The 26,082-nt window shown below is 35.4% G+C and overlaps 1 protein-coding gene across 1 annotated transcript in view; it reads left to right on the top strand.

The window, feature by feature from the left end:
* The window catches only part of LOC309408336 (connector enhancer of kinase suppressor of ras 2-like), a gene marked incomplete at both ends in the record, with an annotated part of 202,104 nt that overhangs the window by 166,636 nt on the left and 9,386 nt on the right, over positions 1-26,082 (top strand). Inside the window, 5 exons of the mRNA XM_082004142.1 lie at positions 5,889-5,937; positions 9,620-9,668; positions 11,055-11,230; positions 12,732-12,805; positions 20,160-20,231. Of these exons, the coding sequence (XP_081860268.1) occupies positions 5,889-5,937; positions 9,620-9,668; positions 11,055-11,230; positions 12,732-12,805; positions 20,160-20,231 (420 nt within the window). The remainder of the gene's footprint in view (positions 1-5,888; positions 5,938-9,619; positions 9,669-11,054; positions 11,231-12,731; positions 12,806-20,159; positions 20,232-26,082) is intronic.

Here is a 26,082-nt window from a genome sequence, read left to right as displayed (position 1 = left end):
GTAGAGATGTTACTCAAGCTCTCTCCATTTTGAATTGCCATATGCTTCTAAGTATCCAGGTGGCAGCAGGCACTAACAGTATATTTTCAAATGTAGGCTTCATTGTTTTCCATAATGTTTAACCAACAGCTTTGAAATTCTCTCTTGATCATCTGTGCTGTATACTTGAGGTCCTACATTTATGTAACATTATGAAACAGGAGCCATGCTACAGAGAACTAGCCAAAAAAGCTCTCAAAATAGCCTGTTTATGGACTGCATCAACTTGGACAATTCCTCATAGGTCCCCGGTCGAAATGATCAGAGCATGTTGTTCCATGACAGAACATGAAATACACTATCAAGTAATTTATACCTAGTTATCTCTAGTCCAGGAGTAAACTCTGGCAAATAGTTTTGTTTGGTTTTGTTTTTTTTTTTACCTACTGGAAACTTCCGTGTATTAAAAAACTATTGCAAATTTGAGTAGTCAAAAGATAAGTTTGGATTTTTCTGTTTGGTCAAATAAATAAATACAAATCAAAGAAATTATTAGTAACTAAAATTATTGTTTAACCAATGGTAAATGCATATTAGCAGTTTGTTGCCACTAGAACAATTTTGTATTACTTCTAGTTTATAATCCTATCCATTATTGCCAGACTAGGAGCTTAAAAAAGTAAAAAAGTCAACAATATAGATTGTAACTATTACAAATACCAAAGATGAGGTGAAAGGCAAGTAACACTCAAAGTAATTATTCTTGTTTCTAGACTGTATTCATTCATTGGGATTTATTATCTGTATCCTGTCACCTGTGGAGAAGCCAAACTGATAGCAATCTAATAAGCTACATCAGTTTCTTCTGATACATTTATAACTTTCATTGAGTGATGGATTTTAATGACCCTGAAGGTAATACAAAGAGAATTGGGATGTTATAATTAAAAGCACTGATAATGTGTAAGAGATACTTTATTTCATCTTCTTTCTGAGCATTGCTTATGTGATCAAGGGATGCTTAATTTGTATGCAGCTGGTTAAAATCAGTCCTTGTTTTCAGTAGATATTCTATAAATTTACAAGATAAAACACTATCCCTTCCTAAAGTTAATGGGACAATTAAAGGTGTGTTATCTTTCTATGGTAGAAAATGAAACCATGTTCTGTAAAAGGAAAAGAGGAATGAGTCTCAACATGGAGGTGTTATTCACAGTTGCACTTGTTTAGTGATAGTTGTTTCATGAAGAAATAGCGAGTCACTTCTGTTCGCTGTAAGAGGATTTTCTATATGGCAGGATACTCAGAGTTCTGGTGGTGCTCTGAAATTGATATAACTGCTCTGGTAGCAAAAGTGCAGAGGTGTATGCAGCTACACTGTTGATTTCACATATTCAGTATTTGGTAGGTGACAATTCTCAGCATTCATTAGAAATTCTTTACCAGGTATGTCTTTACGTTCTGATTCTTACAGCTTTTATCATATACATTAAACTGTAATATAGTACTTCTGCTACCCCCCCATACTTCTAGGTTTTTCCATTCTAATTTGTTTTCTAGCAATTTATTATTGCTGTTTTCTAACAACACAACACTGTTCTTCATTTGAAATCCTGATTACAAATCTTATCACTAGGCTTGCACTTCATTTGCACGTCCTTTAATATGCAAGTTGGAAGTTACCACACCTACTTGAGTCCTTTAAATTCTCAGTGTTTTGCTTCCACATAGGTCAAAGTCATTCCCATCTTTTTTTAGCTCATTCTTGTTAGCATTTCTGCGTTAGCTCTATGTTCAGCATCACCATTCTGATTGAATACTGAGTCAGTGTGCATCTAGTGCTGAGATCAGAGACAGATTGTATATAACCTTGATCTGTGCTTGCTTCTCAGTACCTGTATTTCTCCAATTCTTCTTCCATTTTTATATTTGTTTCAGTTTGCTTACAACATATAATTTAGCCAAAGTTCTGAAGAATAGATATGAGGAAGGCAACCTTTTTATCTGTATAAATTCCAATATATGACACACAGATAGACAGAGCATATCAAAACTCAGAATAGTCATTGCTAAGGTCCTTTATATTTCTGTCAAATAGGAATACCTCAGAAATCCATTTGAGGAAAACTGTATAATAGAATATGTATTTTAGAATAAGCTTTATTACAAAATTAAGTTTCATTTAAAGTTTTGCAGTTATTTGCCTAGTATTTTGCCTTTTTTATGTCATATTATACAATGAATCTTTCTGCAAACCCCCTGAAATAATTGTATAATTTGTTATTTTTTTTTTTAAATTGGTATAAGTTACTCATAAGTGATTGGTCCTCCTTTTTCTGGATTCTGTAGTTTGTTTCGAAAACAGTATTATACATTCACAAGAACACAAGCATTTAGTAGATCAGGACTTCTAATCAATTTGAGAAATATCAGTCCAGGCCTTTATAACCATATCACTGCACATGCCTTCCCTCCCACCCCACCTCCCCTCCCCTTCAGTCTTTTCCCTTTCATTTCTGTAACAACTCTTTTCCTAAAAAGAAAAGTGAGGAATAACTCAACCAAATATGACACAGAGTATTTCAACCAGAACAACATACTAGTTTCCTCTATGTCTAAATTAATTGGTTCTGTCACTTTCACACAGATAATTTTCTTGTCTAAAGAGGAGAAAAGATCAGTATTTCTTCTTCTGTGATCTGTAAAACTGAATATTTGTGGAATAATTAGGTTTGGGGAGGAGTATTTGATAGACATACAATCTTTAAAAAAAAAAAAAATCAAAACACACAAAAAAAATCTCCTGCAGGCTGTTGAAAACTGTTCCCCCCCCCCCCAAAAAAAAAAATTAAGCTCACTGCACATCAGAACACCTATTCCTGACCTTTCATAAGATGCCAACTTTTGAAGAGCCTTCAAAAGCCTGATTGCAGACTGCCTCTATAACTTTACAACATTTTTGCTGGTAAGAGTCTGTGATTGCTGTAAGGAGATGCATTATTGGGTTTGCATGGAAGCAAATAGAACTTGAATAAGGACTTTTCAGATAAAAACACAGACGTATTATTTATATTGTACATTGGCTGAGAGAAAGAATGGAAGCATTGAATCTGATGCTTTCCAGATGGGTCAAAGACATGATTAAAGCAGCAGACCAGAAATCAGGGGGGAAATGCCCAGCAGGATTGGAGGGCATTTATGGCATTCTCACGCGCAGTCAGAAATGGAGCATTAATGACAAAATCTGCCTTGCAGCAGTTTGGGCGTCCGTCCATTCCTCTACCAAATGTTCTAAGTCGAACTTTCTTGGTTTTCAGTTGTTTCTTTCAATCCTTGTAATCTACAGACAGCTCAGAACTTCTAAGTCTTGCCTATTAACTTTTATGATTTTAATTTTCGTGTTACACAGCCCATCTTTTCACTGCAGTCTGGAGATTTCCTTTGACTCAGGACTGATAGATGCTTTTAACTGACAATGCAGTAGTTGTTTCTACTGGCAAATTTGATTTCTTGTAACGTTGGCAATCATCAAATGCGAAAATGTCATTTTCTCTCTTTCTGACTTAAGACAGATATTACGATCAACAGAATCTGGGAATATGTTAAAAATGTCCACAATCCTTTTAGTCCCTTTTAATTTTTCCCCTCAATTATTTTTCCATTCTTGCATTCTTTTTCTATTTATATGACATATGCAAAAACATTCACATTTTTTAAGGTTTTCTCATTTCTCGTTTTTCTTACTTTTGTAAAACATGAGGGGAAATTGTGTGTCTAAGAAGTTCTGTGCTAGATAAACAAAGTTGACCCTGATTCAGTGTCCTGTTTCCATCAATGACCAATACTGTTTGCAATTGGATAAGGAAAGGCTTCTGGTGATGCTTCCTTGCTTTGTTCTCCAGTCTTTAGAAAACTCCAGAAGAAAGCTCAGATATATCATAGATAGTATTTTTGCATTTTAAAGTATGTGTGAATTTTTGGTATCCATGGAATCCTGTTTCAAAATGCTATGGAACTCTTTGCTGCATGAGTTTTAAGTTAATACTAAAAATCTTAATTGTGTGTTAATGAATGAAGGTTCAAAACAAAAGAAGCTGACTGCTAACTTTATATAACTTATACAGCCCCTGTATTCAAGGAGACATTGAATATTTATTCCCTTTGTATTCTCTTCAGAACACTTCGGAGTTCATAAACCTGCACAGCATTGCCTTCAGTTGCCTTGAGAGACAGATGAGTTTCTTTCCAGGTTCTTTCTCTCCTCTTTAATGCTAAGGAATCAGAACTGTACACTATTAAAAATTTTGGAGGACCACTCCTATGTGTGTACCTACCTCACAGCCTTCACTATTGTAGTGTTTCTAAAGGATTTAGGAATACAAGTGCTACTAATTATGTAGAAACAAATTATTTTATGCATAGTATTTATATGAGAAAGGTACGTAGAAAACGTCCCCTTAATAAGTGAAAAATTCACAAACAGGCCTACTGAACAGAAACTCTCTCAGGCTTTTCCCTTTCTAACCTAAAGGTTTCACAGTACCATTGCGTCAGGACACAAATCACACATCTTCAGAAAAGTAAAACTTTGCCTGGACCTTCTGCAGGGATTTAGAACTTCAAACTGCGCTCTGTAGCAGCCTTTCTGCAGACTGAGCAGGATGCCAGGTTCTTCAGTAGAGAGATATTAATGTTAAAAAGCATAATGACTAAACTGTAGCAGCAGTTGGAGCCTATGTTGAAGTTAGTTTGGGGAAGTTTACTTGGTGTTCATTTAGTTGCTAAGAGTTTCTGTTCTTTGCATCGATTGTTTCTAGGCCCATGGAAAATGGTCTTCCTTCCACTTCCAACAGCAGATGTAACTGTTGCATTCCTTGTTTGCCAGCCAAGAAGATACCGTTAGGATATCAGTACTGTAAAAATATTGCTGTTTTTCTGAGGATCTAAATTTTCTAGGTAACTGCTGAATAGCTGTGGTCTTTATGAATTTCCTGGTTTCAAGTGCTTCCAGAATATGAAAGAGGAGGTGATGGGGAAAGAACAGAACAAACGAAGACATTAGACTTTCTCTGTACCTGGCAAATGTACCTGACAGTCATGTCAAATTTGGCCTGATAGTTACAAACTCATTAATGTCTGGGTGTTTATACATCTGCTTACATATCACTAAAGTTAAGGTGCCAAAAAAGTAACTGAAAGGAAGACACATACTAAGCAATTTGGGTTATCCTTGGTTTGATTCTGTAATGACATGCAAAGGAACTAACTTTGCAAGATACGGAACACGTATGAGTCTCTCCTAAAGGTCAGAATATCGGTTCAAATACACATGTGTAAGCTGTTGCATTTTAAAATGCAAATTACTCTTAAAACAAACGTGCTAAATTATTTACTTGTATATGTTTTCCTGTTTACAAATGCTTGATCTTTCCCATTTTAGTCTGCACGCCAGGAATCCACTGTACCTGTGCTAAATGTTGCTGATGCTGAAAGAAATGCGCAAATAAAGAGTTAGCCCGCACCAAAGAACCAATGATTTCTATGTCCTAAGACTCTAATCTCTAGGAGGAAGGAACTGGGGTTGTTGCTTTTGAATCTTAGGTGATCAGGGTTTTTTAGGCCAGTGACTGAATCAGAACCAGATATTCTCAGATGATTTATTTTTTCTTAAGTCAGAATACTGAGAATGGTTTTGCGTTTCATAACAACATTAGCACTGTTCATTGAAAACGATGGTTAGATTTCCAAAGGGCGTCTCATTTTAAGTGCTACATTTTACATAATTTTGAAACATGATTACATCTGTAAGTATACATTTGGAAATGCATAGAGTGTGTGTATACGCACTCCTTATTCAGATGATTTTTTTTCCTGTAGTTATTTGACATCTTTCTTTCTCTCTGTCCTAGATATGCTAGTTCTGCCATTGACCGTCAAGGAAGCACATCCATGAGGAAGGTAAAGATTTATAAATGTACTTTAAAAAAAAAAAAAAAAGAAAAGAAAAATCCCCAACAGTTCAACTCATTGTCATATTTTTAAAAGATACTTAAGATATCACAAACCTTCAAATTTGTCTGTATTATGAAAAATCTGAAAATAAAAAGCTAGGGATAATTTTCATATTCAGAAAAGTAGCTACTGCAACCACAGCAGGTCAGTGTGTATGCATTACCCTTAGTTACATTTAGCAGGAATCTTAGTATGTGTCCTAAGGTATGTACGAGTTTTGGGAGGAGAATCATAGAAAATGTCTAGGTTGGCAGGGACCTCTGGAGGGAAGGTTGCCCTGGAGGAAAAGAAAATTTTAACACCTCTTAAAATATTTAAATAGCATGAATACTATGCTAGGGAGATGTGGGATTAAGATTTTCAAAGATTTTTGTGGTACCAATTTTGAAGATCTTCAGTGGAAAATATCTAGACATTATTTTTTATTTTTTAGTATTTTGACAAATATTTCACACCAAGGACAAACCTTCACAGAACCATCATTTACAGAATGCCTATTTCTTCATTACGACTTAGCACTGTTTTCACTAAGTAAGTGATAAATAACTTTCAAAAGTTGCCAGATGTCATTCTACCTCCCAAATATTTACAAAGTGAGGCTAAAGGCCAGTGACAATAGCGAAAGGTATATGACTACATTTTCTGCAGTTTGTGAAAACCTGCAGTTGTGTTTATTGATATGCCGCCTCTGCCAATCCCTACCTTGCCTGCTACCTCCACTGGAAAACACTTGGACCTGTTCCCAGGGGTCCTGGTACTGCAAATAAGCTAATACATACAACGTGAGGAATCATCGCTGTGTCCCTGTGATTTCTGTGCTTTGCTAGTGAATGCACGGAGGGCTGTGTTCGGAACTTGTTGATGGTTTTCCTTAAAAACTCCTCAGGCTCAAACTAGCAGAGATACACGCAAGCAGTTTTGCATAAATAGGCTTGGTTCCTTTCATCCTGACGTGTAAATGAATCTCTAGTCTCTGGGGCATTTTTTTTAAACATAGCATAACTTTTCATTTGTTGATTCTGTGGCAGCAATCCTACTACTACACTGTGATTATGTTGAGGTCTCATTAATTTAGCTTCATGTAGCACAAATTCAATTCTATCACTTTTTTTTTTTTTTCCCGTGGTGTGCTGCTTGTTGGGTTGGGGTAGGAGGGAGCACATTTTGTTTAACGTTCTACTTCGTGTTGTGGTTTTGAGATGAGAACTTAAGTGCTGACAGCCACAGTGTGTTCTCACATCATCTCTGTGTTTCCCAGAGCAACTCTGAGTCATTTTGAAGTTGCGAGTTCTGACTGTTTTCTTAGTGTTTACCACAAAGTTAATTACATAGTAGTTCCTGTATCTCTTAGAATATGAAGCTTGAATTTTGTAATTCAGCAGTGCTAATTAAGCACTGATTCCCAAGGTATTGCAAACCTTTCACTTTCTCTTGTTTTCTTGCTTTGAATACGTTGTATGTTTGTATAAACAAAACATAGTAAGGCTCATTTTTGTTTTTAGAAGAGCTGGTATTTTCAGCTCTCCTTGATTTGTTGTGCTTGTATTTTCATTATTTTTAAAACTTTTATATTGAATGATGCATATCAGTTTCTGGTTAGTATCCTATTGCATATATCCTCCAGTTTTTCCATTTTCTTGCAGTTCTTTAAATTCAATCTCATATGGAAACTGTAAGCTAATTATAGGGTTTTATTTCATCACTACATTTTTTAGCCTAAATTATGGACAAAATTGGTCATCTGTTTTTCAGAAACAGATACCTGCTCTGTCCTAATCCATTTTTGTACAGAAAGAGGAACACTGAACACCTTATTTCAGCCACAGTCTCCACAGAACTCCAGTTGGGACAATATGACTGACCAGTACTGGTGCTGTGGCTTACAATGCATCAATTAAAAAAAACAATGTTGCTGTGCATCTTTAATACTTTCTCACATGCTCATTTTCATTTTTTCATTTTCTGGCTGTTTTCTACCATGTTTCCTATAGCACAGGAGCAAGCATTAATCTTTGTCTTCTCTAGTGCTCAAAACAGAGATAAATTTGCAGCTATCAAGTAAATGGCGAATATGTACTCTCTTATGGTGATACAATAATGCATATACACTTACAGAGCTTGTCACCTGTCAGAATGACAATACTTTTGTGAAGCATTCATATACTGTGACTGACTGGGAGAACAGTCTGAGATAAACAGAACAGAGAAAGCTGGTGTTCTCTGAGCCAACTCTCAGGAGTCAAGAATTGCTGATTTCTGCAAGTCACTAGAATATGTTCATGCTGTTCAAGGCTGTAAACTGGTTAAATTGCAGAAGGGTTACAAATAGGTCTGTGCATGTGCAAAACAACTCGCCCCTCCTCCACTCTTATTTAAAATAAAACTTTGCCTCTCCGATAGTCGGAGTCCTGTTTTCAGCTGTTGCTTTTCTATAGCTCTTAAGCTGTAACCCTTTGTTATCCTAAATATTAATTTAAGCATTTTTATTTTAATCATAATCCACAGCTATTTTAAATTTTAATATTGTGATGTTTAAACACTAATTTAATGTTGTACCACAGTTGTTAATATGGGCTTTTGTAGCATGTGTTTGCTTTTTGACCGCATGGCGAGGAGCTGCCGTAGGGTAGGGTAAGCAGTCAGATGATCTCTGGGAGAAGGTAATTATCTGTAGTCATATCGCTAGTTAAGGTAGCACAGAGATAGATATCCCTGCCAGTGACTGAGGCGCCCTTCTTCTAGGCTCTCTACTGAGCTGAGTGATATCTGTCACGAAGGAAAAATCAAGAAAATTAAAAAGATGGCCCTTTCCATGCTACCCTTTGCCTGGATCTGCTGGTTTGTCATGCTGTGAATGTCTGTTGGTTTTTCTACCGGTAATGGCAGCAACAGTTATCAATCAGGCAGCTACTTCATCGTGTTAACCTGTAATTTTTCCTCCAGCATTTACATGTTTGAGGTAAATCCTTATCATCTTTTGAGTAGTATCCCTGTTTTTAAAAGGTTTAAACTATGAGATCCTTTTTGTTTTTTTCTTAAGATTCTGTGACAGTTTTATAATGCAGCCATGAAAGAATGAATTTATTTTTTTCTCCTCAGTTATTCTGTCAACCTACCAACCTAACAAACTTAATTGTTTCCTATAGTTGGAAACAATTAAAGAATGTGACTTCAACATGTCATTGAACACATGACTTTACACATTAACTATATAATGTTTGTGGTGCATATTTCTTTTTGAATTGAATATTTGTACAACTATCTCATGTATAATTACAACAAACTTCAAGTATCATTCATTTTATTAGGTCATTCATATGAGTGTATATTCTTATATTCTTAGTTTTCACACTACTGCGGAACCATTCATGCAAAGAATCCTTAATGATTTGATTGCAATTGTAATTAATAATTGAAAAAAAAGAGGGGGGATTTTAATTTGCAGATTTAGCACTGTGTTGTTTTCTTTATGAGGTTTGTAACAGTAGTAAGAGAAAAAAGACAAAAACAAGATCCTGTGATAACTAACTCTAAGATAACCATGGAGACAGTAGTGAATGCCAGTTGTTTCATGTTACTACTATGACCTGCACTGGTTTTTCATAAATTCTTTTTTTTTTCTTTACAGTCATTTCATTACGCATCCCTCAGGGTAAAAAGCAGAAAATGGTCAAAAGGTAACTTATTTAAGTTAACATTTTGAAACTAGAAAATGAGACGACTTCTCCGATACTAAGTGATCTGGATCAAATGCCAAAATTCAACTTAATTCAAAAATTTCTAAATTTGACAGTAAACACTTACCTAAAATACCAAATTAAAATAGCAAATAAATGTGTTAGAAGTTACAATATTGCTTGACTCTGTGGTAAATTTCCACTGACTTAAGTAGAGGAAAGGTATTACCTGCATATTTTGCCATTTCCTTCTGCTCTGCTTCTTTATCTATTCATGGCCTATTTGAGACTGTTAAAACAATGAACATATAAAAAATAGTTACAACATAATAAATTCATATGAAAGTAGAAAGTATATGGCCTGTGAGCTCTTTTTATTCTGTTTGTTGGTTCACTGTCCTTCTGTGAAAATCTTCCTTTTGTTGTACTATGTTTTTAATACATCTAAACCTGACCAGGAGACAGCACAGTATCTTATTCTAAAAAGAGCAAAACGTTAAGAACTTTGTTGCGGAATGTTGCAGAACAAAGGATGGTGTTTCCATGTTATCTAAATTTCTTCACTGCCTCACAGCTGTAGGATAAATATAATTCTCGTAGCAGTATCAACTTGATTTTTCACAGAAAAATGTCTAATATTTTAAGGAAATTTCCTACAGAGTGTTTTTCAGGAAAAACGATTCCATAATTAAGAAGAAAACTGTTCTTACTGATATTTACAAGGCACACTAAAATTTTAAGCCTTTCAGTTAAGATGTATTGAAATAACAACAACAAAAACTGCGCCTGGTGCTGCGCCTATAAACAGGATGCAGTAAAGTTAAAATGTTGTTGTTAGTTAAATTCGGGATAGAAGAAATGTAATAATGTGCACTTTTTAATGGAAGTGGATGATCTTTCTTTTTTATTGACAATTAATATTGACTATAAAAATTGAGTTTAAAAATTCTCAGAATTTGACAGGCCTTCTATTGCTAAAAGTGGTAACAGAAGATAAACCGAAGAAGTAGTATTTTCATCTGTGTACAGATTATGTCATACTCCGAGTTTCAGGGCTAAATGAATACATTTTTACTTTGGAGTGATGATGCCCATCTTAATCAGATAAAAATGCAGCCCTAAGAGAAATGAACCCTCTAGAGATTAAACAAATCATTACATAAAACAGGCCCTTTTTGTTTTGTATTCTTGCTGAAACCAAGATTGCAGAGCATTGCTGAATTTGGAAATTGTTCATTCAATCTCCTCTTCCTGAAACTGGAGAGGATTTGGCTTGAAGGAATTTGAATTGAATCATCATTAAAAATTAGTGGTGTGTTTATATTGAGAATAGTTCTTTCACTCTTTCATTCAGTGAGATGTCTCACACTATTGTCGCATCCTCAGGGAGCTCTCTAACGAGTGGGAGCAGAAGACGGATTTCCTGCAAAGACTTGGGGCATGGAGATTGTGAAGGCTGGCTATGGAAGAAAAAGGATGCCAAAGGTTATTTCACACAGAAATGGAAAAAGTACTGGTTTATTCTGAAGGATTCATCCTTGTACTGGTATACAAACCAGAATGTAAGTTAACTCTGTGTTTGCAGAAAGCTAAAATTGAACCTTAAGCTTTATAATTCTTTTGAATAAAGTCTATTTTTACTACATGGTAGGATATGCTAGTGAACTGCCACTTTAATTGCCAGGTCTCGGTCACTCTGGCTGGAAATATTTCAATTGATATTGTTTTTTAAAGTCTCCAGAGTACATGTCCAAGCTTAATAAAATAGCAAGTGTTCATGGCACTCTTAAAGAAGTGAATACGTCAGTAGTTAATACTTTTTCACAGATATTATTTATTTGGACTAACACAGTGTTCACATTTAGCTCTCCTTAGTTGCAGTTGTGTGGGGAAATGTATATAGTGTAACCATTCATGTTAGTTAAGCATTATGTGAAGCAGATGTGAAAATCTGAATTTGTAGATCTCTTTATCTGAAAGTTATTCTTCTATAGATGTTCCTCTTGCTTTTTGCTGAATTAGACTGGAGATTGCAGTTTCTCATGTGTAAAATGCTGTTCTTCGCAAAATGTTATTGAAAACCACTGGGCCTACGCTTGTGCAATCTGCATATATGTAGGACAAAATAATGGAGGGGAGAAGTCAAGGATCGTTAGACTGCTATTCTTCCACTTGTATGCATTGAGCCTCAGCGCCTGGTCTAAACTGCCTGCATACAGCCTGCTTTGATTACTGACATTTTAGTGCGTATTTTCCATTTTCTTCAAGGGGACAATTTTAATAGCATAATTATCTTCAGTTTTAGTATTTTCTTGGAGCCCAAAACAGTATTGTTTCAGGCTGTGGATGACAAAGGCCTTCAGGTTTTGTGTTGTACATTTTGTTTGTTTGACGTTGTTACGTGCAAGGTGGTAGTTATTATGTGTCCCACTGATTTTCAGTCTGTTGTTTACAGATAAGCCATATTGCATAGTACACTTGCTAATACTTTTCAAGAATTTGGCTGGTGTTAATATGTCTCCTTGTTTTTCCTGGTAAATTACTTCAAAAGAAGCAAAAGGGACAAGAGATACTTTCTAGTTATTACTTTTCCAATTAATCACTAGTGAGCTTGCTGTAGGAACCTCCTCAATTATTATTAGCAGGGCAGATGATCTTCACAATCGTGACTTTAAAGAGAGGCATCCACAAAACAGTTTTAAAATGTAGACTGTATGATGAAGAAACTGAGAATTCTTCTCTGTAGTTGTTGATGTCCTGAATGCTATTTTAGGTGCTGTATTTGGTGCTGAAAGGTTTTCTGTAATCTTCAGCAAAGGGGAATTAGGATGAATGCAGCTCCTTTAAGAAACTGTCAGTTTAGTTACTTCGCAGAAGTTATTAACATCGTGTGATGAAGTAAATAGGCTTTTTTAAAGTAAAATCATTATGGAGAAAATATGTTTAGTATTTCAATTGATTGGATGGCTGTTCTTAGTGTAGGTCCCAAATGGCTACTGCTCACTTCTCTCTTCCTTAACTCTATATTCTTCTTCACCTTCACTTTCTCTTCTCTTTTGATAGGATGAAAAAGCAGAAGGATTCATTAGTTTACCTGAGTTCAGAATAGATAGAGCAATTGAATGCAGAAGAAAACAGTAAGTAATGTGTCAATTATGTTTATAGATTAAAGAATCACTCTTGGAAGTACACTATATATAGTACTGCAAATGTGTAAAGCCCAGAGAAGGAAGTTACCTTGAAATCTGTAAATAATACTTAACAGGTCCACTTAAGCTTCAGTGTTTCCCTTTATTATAAAAGGTACAATTTAATGTAAATTCCATAAACTGCCTTACAAAGAATTGGATAACTCTTTGGTCAGCTTTCTAGATAGCCCAGTTACAACTTCAGTTAAATAAGGAAAGCAAAAACCAATGAATATGTTAGGCAAGAAATAAACTTCATTAAGTTCAGTGTGGTCATCTTGAAAAGAATCAAGTATGCAAGAAACAATTACCATAGGAAATACCATAAAAAATTTCATTGCAAGGGATGGTGAATATAATTTCCATTTTCTCCTTTATGAAGGAAGCTTACATACCCAATATTGTGTTATTCTCAACTGCTAAAATATTTAGGCTCCATATGCAAAATGGACATTGCGTTATTGCTTATGTGTATATTGCTACTACTGCATTATGCTCCCAGTAAAAAGCATATGCTAAGCTTTGCCACACTTTGCATATTAAATAACAGATACCCATTGGAAATCGTTTGCAAGCAGTATTGGGATTCGAATTCATAGCTGTCAAACAGCAGGTTTAACAGAGCAGTTCTAATGCTTTGAGACTAGCACTTTGCCAGTATCTCCTGAATTATTTGCATGTGTCTGCTTTATGCTGCATCTGGATTTTTAAAACTTGCTGCCACGAGGAGCTACAATGAAGAGCTCTCTTACTAAAGCTTTCCTAGTTTTAACTAAGCTTCCTGAATTTTTGTTGTGCTTTTCCAATGGCTAAACTCAGATTTGGTCTCAGGAATAAAAGTCCTACAATGATGAACACGTGTACAATAAAAATACTGAAGATATGAATTACAATAGGGACTGCTCATCAGAAAATCAAACCTCTTCAATTGCTTGTTCTTGTTGAGGTATTATTGCTGTCTGTCTGAGAATTAGAAGACGGTGCAATTTATAGTTCTATTACTCCTTTTAGCTGAGGGTATCACTCTAGAAATTAAACATGAACTGGGCACTATAAAGTCCTCTGAGGAATGAGTAGATATGAATAATGGTATTGAACAAAAATATAGGAAAAATAATATCCTTTTGTTAGAATATAAAACACTTCACAAATTTCTGTGAATTAACCAAGATCAAACAGAAGGTCGTTGTGCACAGCTAGAAATAACTTCCAGAGCTTTGCTCTAAGCCTTAGAACACATTTCCTCAGAACACTTCTGTAGGGTAGAACAATTTCTGTATGGTATATGCACAGGAAAAAGTCCGATTAACTAAAACTTTGCACACTACTGAAAACTGAATACCTTCAGGCTTTGAATCCTTTCAAAAATAGGTAGGTCCAGGGGTAAAAGAATAATGTGGCCGTTAGTAGTATTCCCTTTTTTCACTGAGCTGAATTTCCCTTTGATTTCTTCCTGTGCACACTATCAGTCATATATTTGCCACTATTTTACCTGCTCTTCTGAAAACTGCAGAGAAAGCAAATCCAGTCATGCTCACTTAAGATTCAGTATATGCCGCACATGTGCATGGAGGGTGCTGCTTGTACTACGGCCAGCTCTAGTCCACAGCCCCCGTAAGCGCACCTCTACAGCACTTTACCTATCCTCTTCTACGTTGTCTTACCGAAGATGGGACAGAGCATGATTGCCATCGCCCAATTCCACTGAAAAGCTAATGGTTCTGGTGAGCATAGGGACATCTTTCTGTGGTTTGATTCTTCTGCATTCCTTTTACAAAAAAAATCAACGTGATAGTGACCCATTTTTGACCCAGCATATTCTGGAAAAGTTCTAACTCAAACTTCCATATTATCTCTGCTGGGCTACAGGGAGTCGTTTCAGTTAGGATTTTCTTGCTTCCTTTGCAGAGAGCTAGTGAAAGACAGATTTTACATGATCAGTTCTCACTTCTTTCCACTTTAGGATATCTTTTTCATAGTGGGGGTTTTAGTAGGTGCTGGAATGTAACCTAAAATTAATTGCAAGCTTGAAAAATGAAAATATAAATCTGGTTGTGTTCTTACTCACTTCTATATGATTGAGTCCATTTTAGCATTAAAGCAAAAACTCATAAAGCAGTTTGAGAGCTAATAAGGACAGGGGAAAGAAACCTAGTTATTTCTTTTTTTTTTTTTCTTTTTGGTAGGTTAATTTGGTTTTAAATTAAAATTACCTAAAAAATAAACTTAATGTTTTAGTGCATAAAGAAGTCCAGCTAATATCACAGTGTTAGTTTTCTTTCAGCTCTCTCAAAAGCAAAACTAAGAACATTTTGGTACTCTGCTTGGATTTCCTCTCAAATTTCTGTTATTTTCAGAGCCATCAATGTGAAATGTTCAAACTTTATGGAATGAAAGAATTTGAAGTCTTACTACAATAATGAATAGATTTGTCTTTTCCACTGTTCTGTCAGATGGAGAATGCTGTTTTATATAATAACTGTTACTGATGTTCATAGCATACATTGAATGAAATAGCCTTAAGAAACCTTTCACAAGAATATATAGTAATTGAATGCATTATTCTGTATCGTTTGATGATTTGCCTCATTAATACATTTAACGAAGGTACCCTGATTGTTACATGAATCATGGCATTATCTCAGACTGGTTTAGCTCTCGATGCTATACTTGGATGTATATGATTATGAGATGACCTCACAAGAATGACCTTGTCCCTGTGAGAGGAAGTTTCTTGCACTGACACTGAAAAACTTCCCACTGCTTTTAGGCAACACCTGCATCTTCATGATTAAAAATTATCACACTGTATTAGAAATCTTAGTTACTTAAAGTTGTGGGATGTGGCATGACATGAATATCATGTTACTTTCAAAGATACTGGTTGATAATTACAATGCTCCAGGAGGAAGCTGATCCACAAGACTAAAGATTAATGGAACTAGGTATATTATTAATCACTGTTAACTAGTGCTTTGCCTGAACTCTCAAAAGTCTCCACCTAGTGACAATTTTCATTGAATAATTAATGCAAATTTAGGTCTTAAACTTATGAGAGCATATGGCATACTGTTGGCACTTCATATTGAAACTGTGCAGTCAGAATTCAATATAAAATGTCATTGATATAGTATAAGTAGACATGAAGTTATATCCTAAAAGTTGCTCTAGTTTCATTAATTTTTATCACTACTTCTGAAATGAACTTGACAGTCTTGGTAGACAGTAAACTAAACTCGTGCCACCAGCGGGCCCCCACAGGAAGGAGGGCTAACATCTTCCTGGGCTGTGTTAACTGGAGGGCAGCCAACAGATGAAGGAAGTGATTATTCCCTTTTACTTGGTACTCATTACACCACATCTAGATTACTGCATCCAGTTTTGGGCCCTCCAAAACAAGTCAAAGGTAAAAATATAGGTATTGTTCTTTGACAACATTCATATTTGATATATATATCGAATCATTTCTGTGGAGAGTTTTCTGCAGTTCTTGCTGCTAATTCTCTAATAATGATCTTTGTGACACTTCTGGGAGATGAAGATGGATTTATTGTCATATTTTGCAACCTAGAAACAGAACTGCAAAACATTTAAATCAAAAAAGTTTCCACAGAATTGGGATTTCCATTTCATAACAATAGACTTGTTTTCCTCAGAGTATTTAAATATATAATATAATATAATATATAACGTACAATACGTTATTGCAGATGTAAGCATTCCTCATTGCAGTAAATTATCAGAATATCAGACAAAAAGTTTTTAAGGAATATTCATGTAGGAACCAATTACTATCTGTTTGCTGTGACTTAGCACATGAGAACTCCTTTCCATAAGCAGGAAGACCTACAGCTTTTAACTGATTTGTCCTTGAAAAAAATCTTGCTCTCTGCATTTTATGATACATGCATAAATTCCACAACAACTGAGACAGGAGTCCTACAGAAAGTAGCCTCATCTGTTGCATAATCCTGATGACCTCTCTATCAAGCCCACTCTGTACCTTAATCGAGGTAGGGTTTTTGTGAGAATGTAATATTCAAAGACGTAATCATAGATTGTATCACATTTCTATGCTCACTATGCTCTTGTAATTTTAATTGTTTATCACACTAACTCTGACATATTCTAACTTTTAAAAGACTGAGTCTGAAACCCCAATATTGGCATTTTAATGCTTTTATGTATATAAATTTCCTGTCTAGGAGAATAATCCTATTTACAAGCAGGAACTCTATCATGTGATATTCTAACAGGATTAATCAAGAGGATTAGAATTTTTAGATCTACCACATAATCCTCTGCAATTTGAGCCAATACTTAAATCTCAAAACTGGAAGACGGCTGGGTAAATGGAACACTAGAAGGTGGAGATGTTGCAGGGTTCAGACCAACAGAAAACAGACTGCTGACATAGCAGCAGAAAATATATCTGTGAAAACAGCATAGCATGCTTAAATAGTATAACAATGCACGAGTGTTTGTTTAGTAATAACTAAGGAGTATTCAAAACAAGTTCTGTAAGGAACTTCTGTAAGGAGGTATAGGATTTGTTAATTACCGTGTAATGTACCACTAATGTGTGTGTGCATAAAGACATGTACAAAACTATTTCACGTTTCTTATTCACAGACAGGTATCATCTGTTTTGCTAGAGCAGTTGGAGTTGCTGGTAGTCAGTTGACATGAGGGGAGTAAAAAGTTCCACATTAGGAAGTAGGAGGCTAAGAATCAGAATATTTCACACTACAATCATATTATACTAATGAGGAAAAAGAAACACAATTTTGATCGGAGTATACTTAAAACTATATTAATATAATGATCAAAATTTCGTGCATTAAAATCTGAAAATTCAGTACATATCATTAACAAGCGTATGCCATCTAGTGGGCATCAGAAAAGTTTCCTCCCTATTCGGGATTTCTGGGGCACTCTTTTCATTTGCAAGATACAAGTAGCTAGGCAGAGGAGGATCTGCAGTTGAAATTATCAATGTCCAGACGCCAAAACAATACTTAAATGCCTCTCAAGTCTCTTCTATGGAATTAAGATGGTTTAGGATAGCCCTCTGGGCAAAGGGAAACCTACCCTTAATATACTTATAATCTCATGAAAAAGGAAACTGCACATAAATACAGCTCTGCTGTTACTTATTCTTCCGTAGAACTTTTCTTAGGAAAGCCTGTTACTGTACACATTTGTATTAATTATATATATATATATGTAAGAAAATCAGTGTGCCCAAGTGAAGCTTCTTCAGCTTTCATTTTTGTCTCTGAAAACTGCAATAAATCTTAGTAATTAATAAAACACTCATTTGCATTTAAGCTATTAATAGTAGAAACGTTGCATCGCAGGTTTTTCATAATGCCACATGTAATGATTCCTAATCTAATTTTTATATCTGGTAATTACTATATAAATGTCAGTATTTTAATGTAAATGTTATGAATGATAGTGTGGGGTTTTTTAACATTTGTCAACTAATCAAAATAATAGTCTTTAATGCTCTGAGTTTGTGGTTTCCTTGACAGCAATACTCCTCTTAATTATATTCACACACAAAAAATCGTAAAAATATGATTACTGTTCTTGGCAGTTTTCAAATAACTGCTCAACTGAGGGAGAGCTTAGGGCTTATACCATATAAAAGCATTAATAAAAAGCATTTTTAGGTGAACTATAATCATCCACGCTGTAGACTTTTGAGCTTGATTATCTCACGCGTGTATTCTGAATAGACTACAATGCAATGGAGCGATGTCTGTACATAGCCAGCCTAAGGTGAGAATCAGACCCTGTCTCGTGAAATCAGTCAGACAGAATTGAATTACACTGGCCAAGTGGGTGGTGAAGGAATTGACATTTGAGAAAGGAGAAGGAATATTAGCAATGCCCTGAGCAATGTCACTCTCACAGCTACCTTTTGTCATGCAACTGTAGTCAGTATAGCAAAAAATACAGTGTACTATACCACCAATACTGTACTACTTACACAAGTAAAACAATGCAGACTTTTAAAATTAAGTTAAACCTGTTGTGATATGCTTTTGGAGCTATTCCAGTAATTTCTAATTTAACTTGCGCTTTTCAAAGAACTTCATTCTATAAATTAACCTTTGCATAAATTTAAAATCACCAAAGGCAGGGGGGTGGCACCAACCATGACTTCTTGAATCAAAAGCAACCTGTGAGGAGAAACTGTACAATTAAAATAATAGTAAGATACATATAATTGACCATGAACTACAATGTAACAATAAATTTAAGGTTTAAGTCTAAATATTGGCAACTCTCTTACTTGCTAGGCGGCAGGCAAAGAAGCGTTAACTATTAATTAACTGAGGCTGATTGCAGAAAATATACAGCAAAGATTAGTGCATTAAGATGAAAAGTACCTGAGATATGGCTGGTTTTAGAGTAACTTGACAAAGCAATTCCTGGAATTAGAAGTGACTACTTAAAGTTAAGACTATTTAAGGAACTTTGTTATTATCTACTTCCAAACAAAGAAAGCTTGCCACTTACATTTCCTAGAACATTCTATATGCTGCTTTTAAGCTCAAACTGAAGATTATAATGAGGGATTTGAAAATATTCTATGAAATTTAGGAAACATTCATTTATTTAAGCTTATTCTAGAGATCTTAGTCACATGACTAAGTAAAGAGAATTTGAGAGTGGTGTCTTTTTAATGCCATCTCCAGTTGAATGCAATGGCTGGCTGGTTATTAATCTTTATATTCCTTCCCTTCCTCATTTATTAACATAAAATAGAATTTTTAATATATTCATGTAGATCTTTAGAATCAAAGTTACAATAAAGATATAAGACAATTATAACGCATAAGTTGGTGGTCCTCTACATTGCTTTGAGTAGGACACAAACCACAGACTTCTAAATATATGACAAGAGGCAGTGGGATCAAACTCTTAGTCCTTTACAATAGTCAATATTTGGAATACAACTAATATGTACTTAAACATACTTAAGATTTTCAAATTTACCCAAGAAGTTTTTAGATGCATAACATCAGTGACTATTGAAAGGATTTACATTTCTAAGTCATTCAAGGGCTTTTGAAATTTTATAAATACCAGTTAGACTTGGAAATGAAGATGTAATCAGATGGTAGAAATCCATCTATAAGTTTATCCAGCAAGATATTCAGACTGAAGATTCAAAATGCCCATGAAACCTGTAACATGCTGAAGAATCATAGAGCAGGTCAGTCTTACGTACTGGTAGACAACTGTTTGAAAGAAAAGGTATCTTTTATTCTTTGTGCTTGTTTTATAGTGCCTTCAAAGCATGCCACCCCAAAATAAAGAGCTTCTACTTTGCAACTGACTGCCTTGAAGAAATGAATAGGTAAGTTCATCACAGTACTCTGGTAACTGAAAAGACTATTTCACCTTGCACATAAATATACTCTTGGAGCATGATGTAATGCTGATTGACTGTGTTCTCGGTACAGTCCACTTAGTCCCCCATTGATTTCAGTACACACAGCATTACCTTGTGTGGCTTATTTTATGCCAGCTGAAATTTTCTGTTATGCTGCATGGCCCAATTCTGCAAAGGTGTTAAGAAAGTTAGTTGTGTTGGTCTCATCTACGTTCATTAGAATTTTTGTTTGTTAATGGGCATAAAGCTTATCACATTTAAATTTTTGTTGATCAAGAATTGGAAATATTAATGTGAGATGAATGTTTCTGATACATAAAAACAACGAGTACATGCCAAAGCTTGTACTTAGAGCGTACCCACACGATGGGATAAGACCGTTCTAAGTTAGCTCTGCTCTTAATCCACAATAACATGATATGACCTGCAGCCAGAGAAAAGCAACTTGAAGTAATTTTTTTTAACAGGAATGTGATAGAACTAAGGAGATGCATTTATTTTTCATGCCAGAATTTTAAAAAATGCAAAACAAAACAAACAATACAACCCCAAATGACAACAAGAAAACCAGTATCAATTAATTTTATTCATTGCATCACAGTCCCAACAAGGAACAGAGGCTAGCAAAGTTCAACTGCTGGCATTGCTGTGTGTTTTTAAATGTCCTTGGATGTGCTGGGAGGGCGTTCAAAATTTAATCTGGACAAGGCCCTGAACAACCTGATCCAGCATTAAAGCTGGCCCTGCTGTGGGTGGGGTGTAGGAACAGATGACCTCCTGAGGTCTCTTCTAACCTAAATTACTCTGTGCTTCTATTCTGTGATTCAGTGATGAAGGCAGAGGTTAGATAAAGGTGGGGAGGTACCTCTGATCCTCAGAGTCAAATGTTCTACCTCCTCCTGTTACTTCAGTAATTTGTTTATTCCCAGCTGAGGTCAAAAGCAAGGACACATGGATAATGTTACCATACTTTGAAGTCTTGAATCTTTCCTGGCATAGACTGCTAAAACTTTGAGATTTAGTTAGTTCTTTCTGTTCACAGACTTAGAAAGACAGAACTACAGCTGGATTTTTTTCTTTGGAATACTAATGTCTAAAAATTATTTTTAAACTGAATTTAAATTTTAAATTTAAATAATATTCTGTGTCTTACATGGCCCTTCAGAAAATAGTGTATTGATGTATAAGACTGGCTGTATTGAAACATTTCAGGCCAGTTTATCATTCACTGATGATGATGATGATGATTTCTTCAGTTCTCTGTAGCTAGCTGTCATTTTTAGGATATAAATTTGCTGAAAAATATTTTTCCAATGTTTATAATGTTCTATTGTTCTGTTACATGATGTGGCTGAGATTTGTTTGGTTCAAAACTGATGTGAGGATCTTTTACCATTTTTAACTATGTATCATCTCTCCCTTGATTTCAGCTACTTCAATAGCTATGATTCGTTCAAGTGCCATTGATCATATCTTTCTACTATACCATAAAATATTCTGACTCAAGGAAAACCAGGAACTCTTGACATACATTCAATTAATTGCTCTTAGAATATTAATTGATTTCTTTCTACACCGGGGAGCCAACGAAGCTGTCTTTATGAGAGTTTACAGCCTCTGTGGACAGTAACAGTTGGAAAGGTGCCAGGATGTATTTTCATGTCAAACTGCCATGTTAGTTTGGAATTTGCAAGAGCCTTTTTCCTGACTTTTTGGGTCTGCTTCCCATGAGAGAAGACAAAGGGTAAACTTCCTCTTGAAGTATTCGTTGCAGTATTCTTCCTTCAGAAATGCTGTTCCTGTAGAGTAATTGTAATTCACTCCCCAACACAAATGATGGATTGCTAGGCTACCTCTGTACGATCCCTGGGCATCCCCTGCAGCCTTTACATGCTTCCTGGAATTCCTTCTCCCAGATATCCTGTGCAAAATTTAAAACGAGTAAGCAAAATTCATAGATGGAAAATGAACTTAAAATACAAGTTTCACAAATCTCTGTCTTCCCAGCAAACTGCCATGTAATCTGAGGAAATAGGGCAAATACTCTGCATGGTGTGTCACAATCCTGCTGTCACCACAAAATTTAACTGGATTTTTCTATGCTAACATAAGGGTAGATCTTTTACACTGAAAAGTAAAGGGGTTCTAATATGGAGAGGAACATAGCATTTCTGTATTCATTATGTGGGGAACATATATCCTTTCTTCAACTGCATTTACCACCAGCTTTTGTTTTAACAGCGATTTTTACAGTTTCTTAACTCAGATTCACTGTTTAGTATTTTTTTTCCACTCCAGAATATTTTAATCTGCCTTTAACACCGCATTGCTGTTGAATGGATTGTATACCAATGGGTAGTAATTGATTTGTATGTAGCAGACAGTCACTCTGTTGTAGCTGAATTTTGCCTGCTGTGTTGCACAGTGCAGACAGACTTTGGTTTGCAAAATTAATGCTCATGCTGTTTTGTCAGGTCTTACATGAGCATAGTTGTGTTCTTAGAAATGAATTAATAATGAAATTGATGAGCTCATCTTCTGCTTGCCGCAGTCACGGGGTACTCCAAGCTTGTTAAAGGCCTTATTTCCCAGAAGTGCTTCATCTATTACCATACCATATATAACCTGTTAATGACTTTAATACTCCTAAGGAAATTAGCTTGAACTTAATATTCAGTTGGTTTACAATATCTACTTTATTTAAAACTTTCATGTGATTGACATATGCAGTGCAGTGTATTTACAATCTCCTTATGGACTCCAAATATTAAATTTTAAAAAGTTCCTATTTTAGGCTGAATAATTTGATCGCATTTGATTTGAGTAACTGGGTTAACTTTGCAATTGTAATAACTCCCATAAATTTTTTGCATTCATTCAAAAAATATAACAAATATCTGCTTCCCACTGAAACAGAATGATTGATTTTGTAGGGGTCACTTCCAATATTTTTCCAAGTAAAGACCTGAAAGTTTCTACCATAATACTCCACTTAAAAATAATACTGAAGTATTCTGAATTAAATCTCTATTATAAGCAAATTTCAGGGTACATATCCTCTGTATTTTTACAGATGTGGAATATAACCAAGCAAGTTACTTAAGGTTTTCCTTAAACCATTCTGTTTATTGCTGAAGTTCATTCAGGTGTCTTCCTTAAATTTTGGGCACGTTAGTCTCCTTGACAGATCTTGACAAACTTACAGTTGGGTGGGCCAGTATTAATGCATCTTTTACAGTTTTAATTTTCTTTCAAACTTCACTTACAAATAAGCTAACTCCTAGGAAAACATCTTGGCAACTAAAGATTTCAGACATATGCCCCTATTAGACGTTGCCCCTCTTAAACAAGAGTTCCTGGAGAAGCGAGCAGGAGAGTAATCATGTCAGATCTGTCTGTCCTAATTTAACAGTTCTTTAAGAAATAAAAATTAGTAAGTTATTAGAGAACTCTTACTCCCCAGTCCCTTACCCACTGAAAAGCAAGGAGATAATTCTGCAGAATATGAAAAGTACTTTTCAAATAGAAATCCCTGACATGGAGCTTCCCAGTGGTGGTGTAAGTAAAGAAACAACATAAAAGTTTACGTTCCTATAAACTTCTTTCAAATTTAGGAAAAATAATCTTTGCCTGAGGCCACTTTAGTCCTCTAATATATTGTTCTCATGTAAAAGCTCATAAGTTGCAGCACAAGTAAAATAATTTTCTGCTCAGAATTAGCTGCAGGCCCCAGACACAGATGAAACCATGATGCAATAGTGGAGCTACAGTGCTCCGTCTGGGGAAAATACACCAGGAAGTACTCGTACAGGGGTGTAAGTCCTCAAAATCTCCTTTTTCGGCTAGCCACCCAGCTCCTCCTTTCTATGATTTACGGACTACTTGCCATAGACTTGTGAACTGCCATTGCTCCCTTAACACAGTTTGAGAACCAGTGGCTTATAGCGTCACGCTAGAGGAGTTCAAAGGAGTTTATAATACACGATTGCCATCACCCAATACGCAAGCCAAATTAGCATTCAGGTGTGAATTTATCCCTAAGGCACAGGAGTTAGCATTTGCATCGGATTTCTGTACTCGTTTAAATTACAAAATTAACTTAATCAAATTCTGCTGTAAATAATACCATTGTGAATTGCTATAGTTCTTCTGGGAGTCGAACAGTTCAACTGCATTTAATATAGCACACTTAGTGATTACAGTGCTGTACCTCTCTGTGACGAATGAACGTGCATAACAGTCACACATTGTGATGTTATACCGGAGATGCTAAGTTAACACTGCAAAATCTGAAGTTTTTAGTAACGGATGTAAGTAATATACATAATTATGTTGGGCATTTACATACATAATATGTTGGGCATTTAACTGTATAGTTTGGCCTATTTGATCTGATTTCATTAAAAGTATATGGAAGTAGAATTACATAATTTCACAGTAAAACAGCCCATCTCTTAAAAAAAATTCCCCTCTAAAACCCAAAAAAACCCACCCATAGTTTTTCAGGCCATACTAAGCTCTGTTTTCTCGCTCATAAAGAACATTTCATTTCTCCAAAGCTCTCTTTTGGGCCAATCATTGGGTGAAAGCTAGGGTAAAAGCTTAAATAATTGTGTAAAATTACAGCATACATTAAACGTTAAGAAATCCTGGCTTGGATTCACTTTTACAGCTTTTTCATCCCTTACCTGTACTTTCATAAGAATGGTAGAAAGACTATGTGGAGAATACCACGTGGCTGCACGTGCTGAAGCATATATAACATCACAGCTGGTGTAGGAAGCAGTAGGTGCACGTAGCAGCTAGTACCTGCCTTTGTGGGGATGCCCAGAAAGTTTGGTGAATTATCCAGAGGAGTATGATAAATCCAACCAGGACAAGATTACAGTAGGGTGAAATCTGGTGGCCACACCTGACTGATGGAGAAAATATCTTATTGTCATCTTAATAGATTCCTTTAAGTATCAGCTTGAAACTCTAAGCTTGACATAACAGTGACTACTCCTTTTTGATTTACCTAAGCGGTGTTAGTGCTGCCACAAACACGTTCATAAATATGTTTGAAAATTGGCAAGAGGAGTTCCAGTTGAGTGAGTTTTTGTGACTGTTTGGTAGATTTCCTCGGGGTTTATTATTGGTTTTATCTGAAATTATAGCCTATCATAAAGTTACTGTGTGCATACTCGCTGTGATACACAACTATATTTATACAGTAAGATGCTATTTCATTTGTTACCAGAAGGGTAATTTATTTGCTACAGAAGTAGTGAACTTTTTTGTCTACCAGCTACTGGGGGCTGGGGGACAAAAAACAAACCACCACCACCAAACCAGACTTCTGACTACAAAGGCATAGTTGTGCATTTGGTTGACAGGGTGAAGTTAAAAAAAAAAAAAAGAATTTAAAAAAATTCCCATTAAGTGCACGAAGTAGATGCACATGCAAAAAGGGCATCAATTGCCATGGTTCACTTGTCAACTCTTAAGCTGTCTGGGGCTTTTTTCATATTTTTCCAGCCTGAAAAATCTAAGACGACAACGCATGAAACAAGATCAACAGTCATGTCAAATTATCAAATCAGAGAGTACTTACAGTTTATCCCATGAATGATTTTACTTAACGAATTCCAGCAACTGTGACAAATAAAATAGTAGAAATACAGGCTCTTGAGAGTTGATATATTTGGAGAGATGAGCTCATTGAGAAGACTCTGCTCAGTGTTATATTTCACTGTGAGACATCAGTTACATTTTTGGGCTGCTTTTGTGTTGAGGAAAATCAAGGCATCATTTTAGCCATACCTATTACAGGAAC

This window comes from Phaethon aethereus, assembly GCF_964289735.1.
Source record: "Phaethon aethereus genome assembly, chromosome: 10".
NCBI lineage: Eukaryota > Metazoa > Chordata > Aves > Phaethontiformes > Phaethontidae > Phaethon > Phaethon aethereus.
Note: the sequence above shows the minus strand (reverse complement) of the source record. Positions and strands in the feature narration are given on the sequence as shown.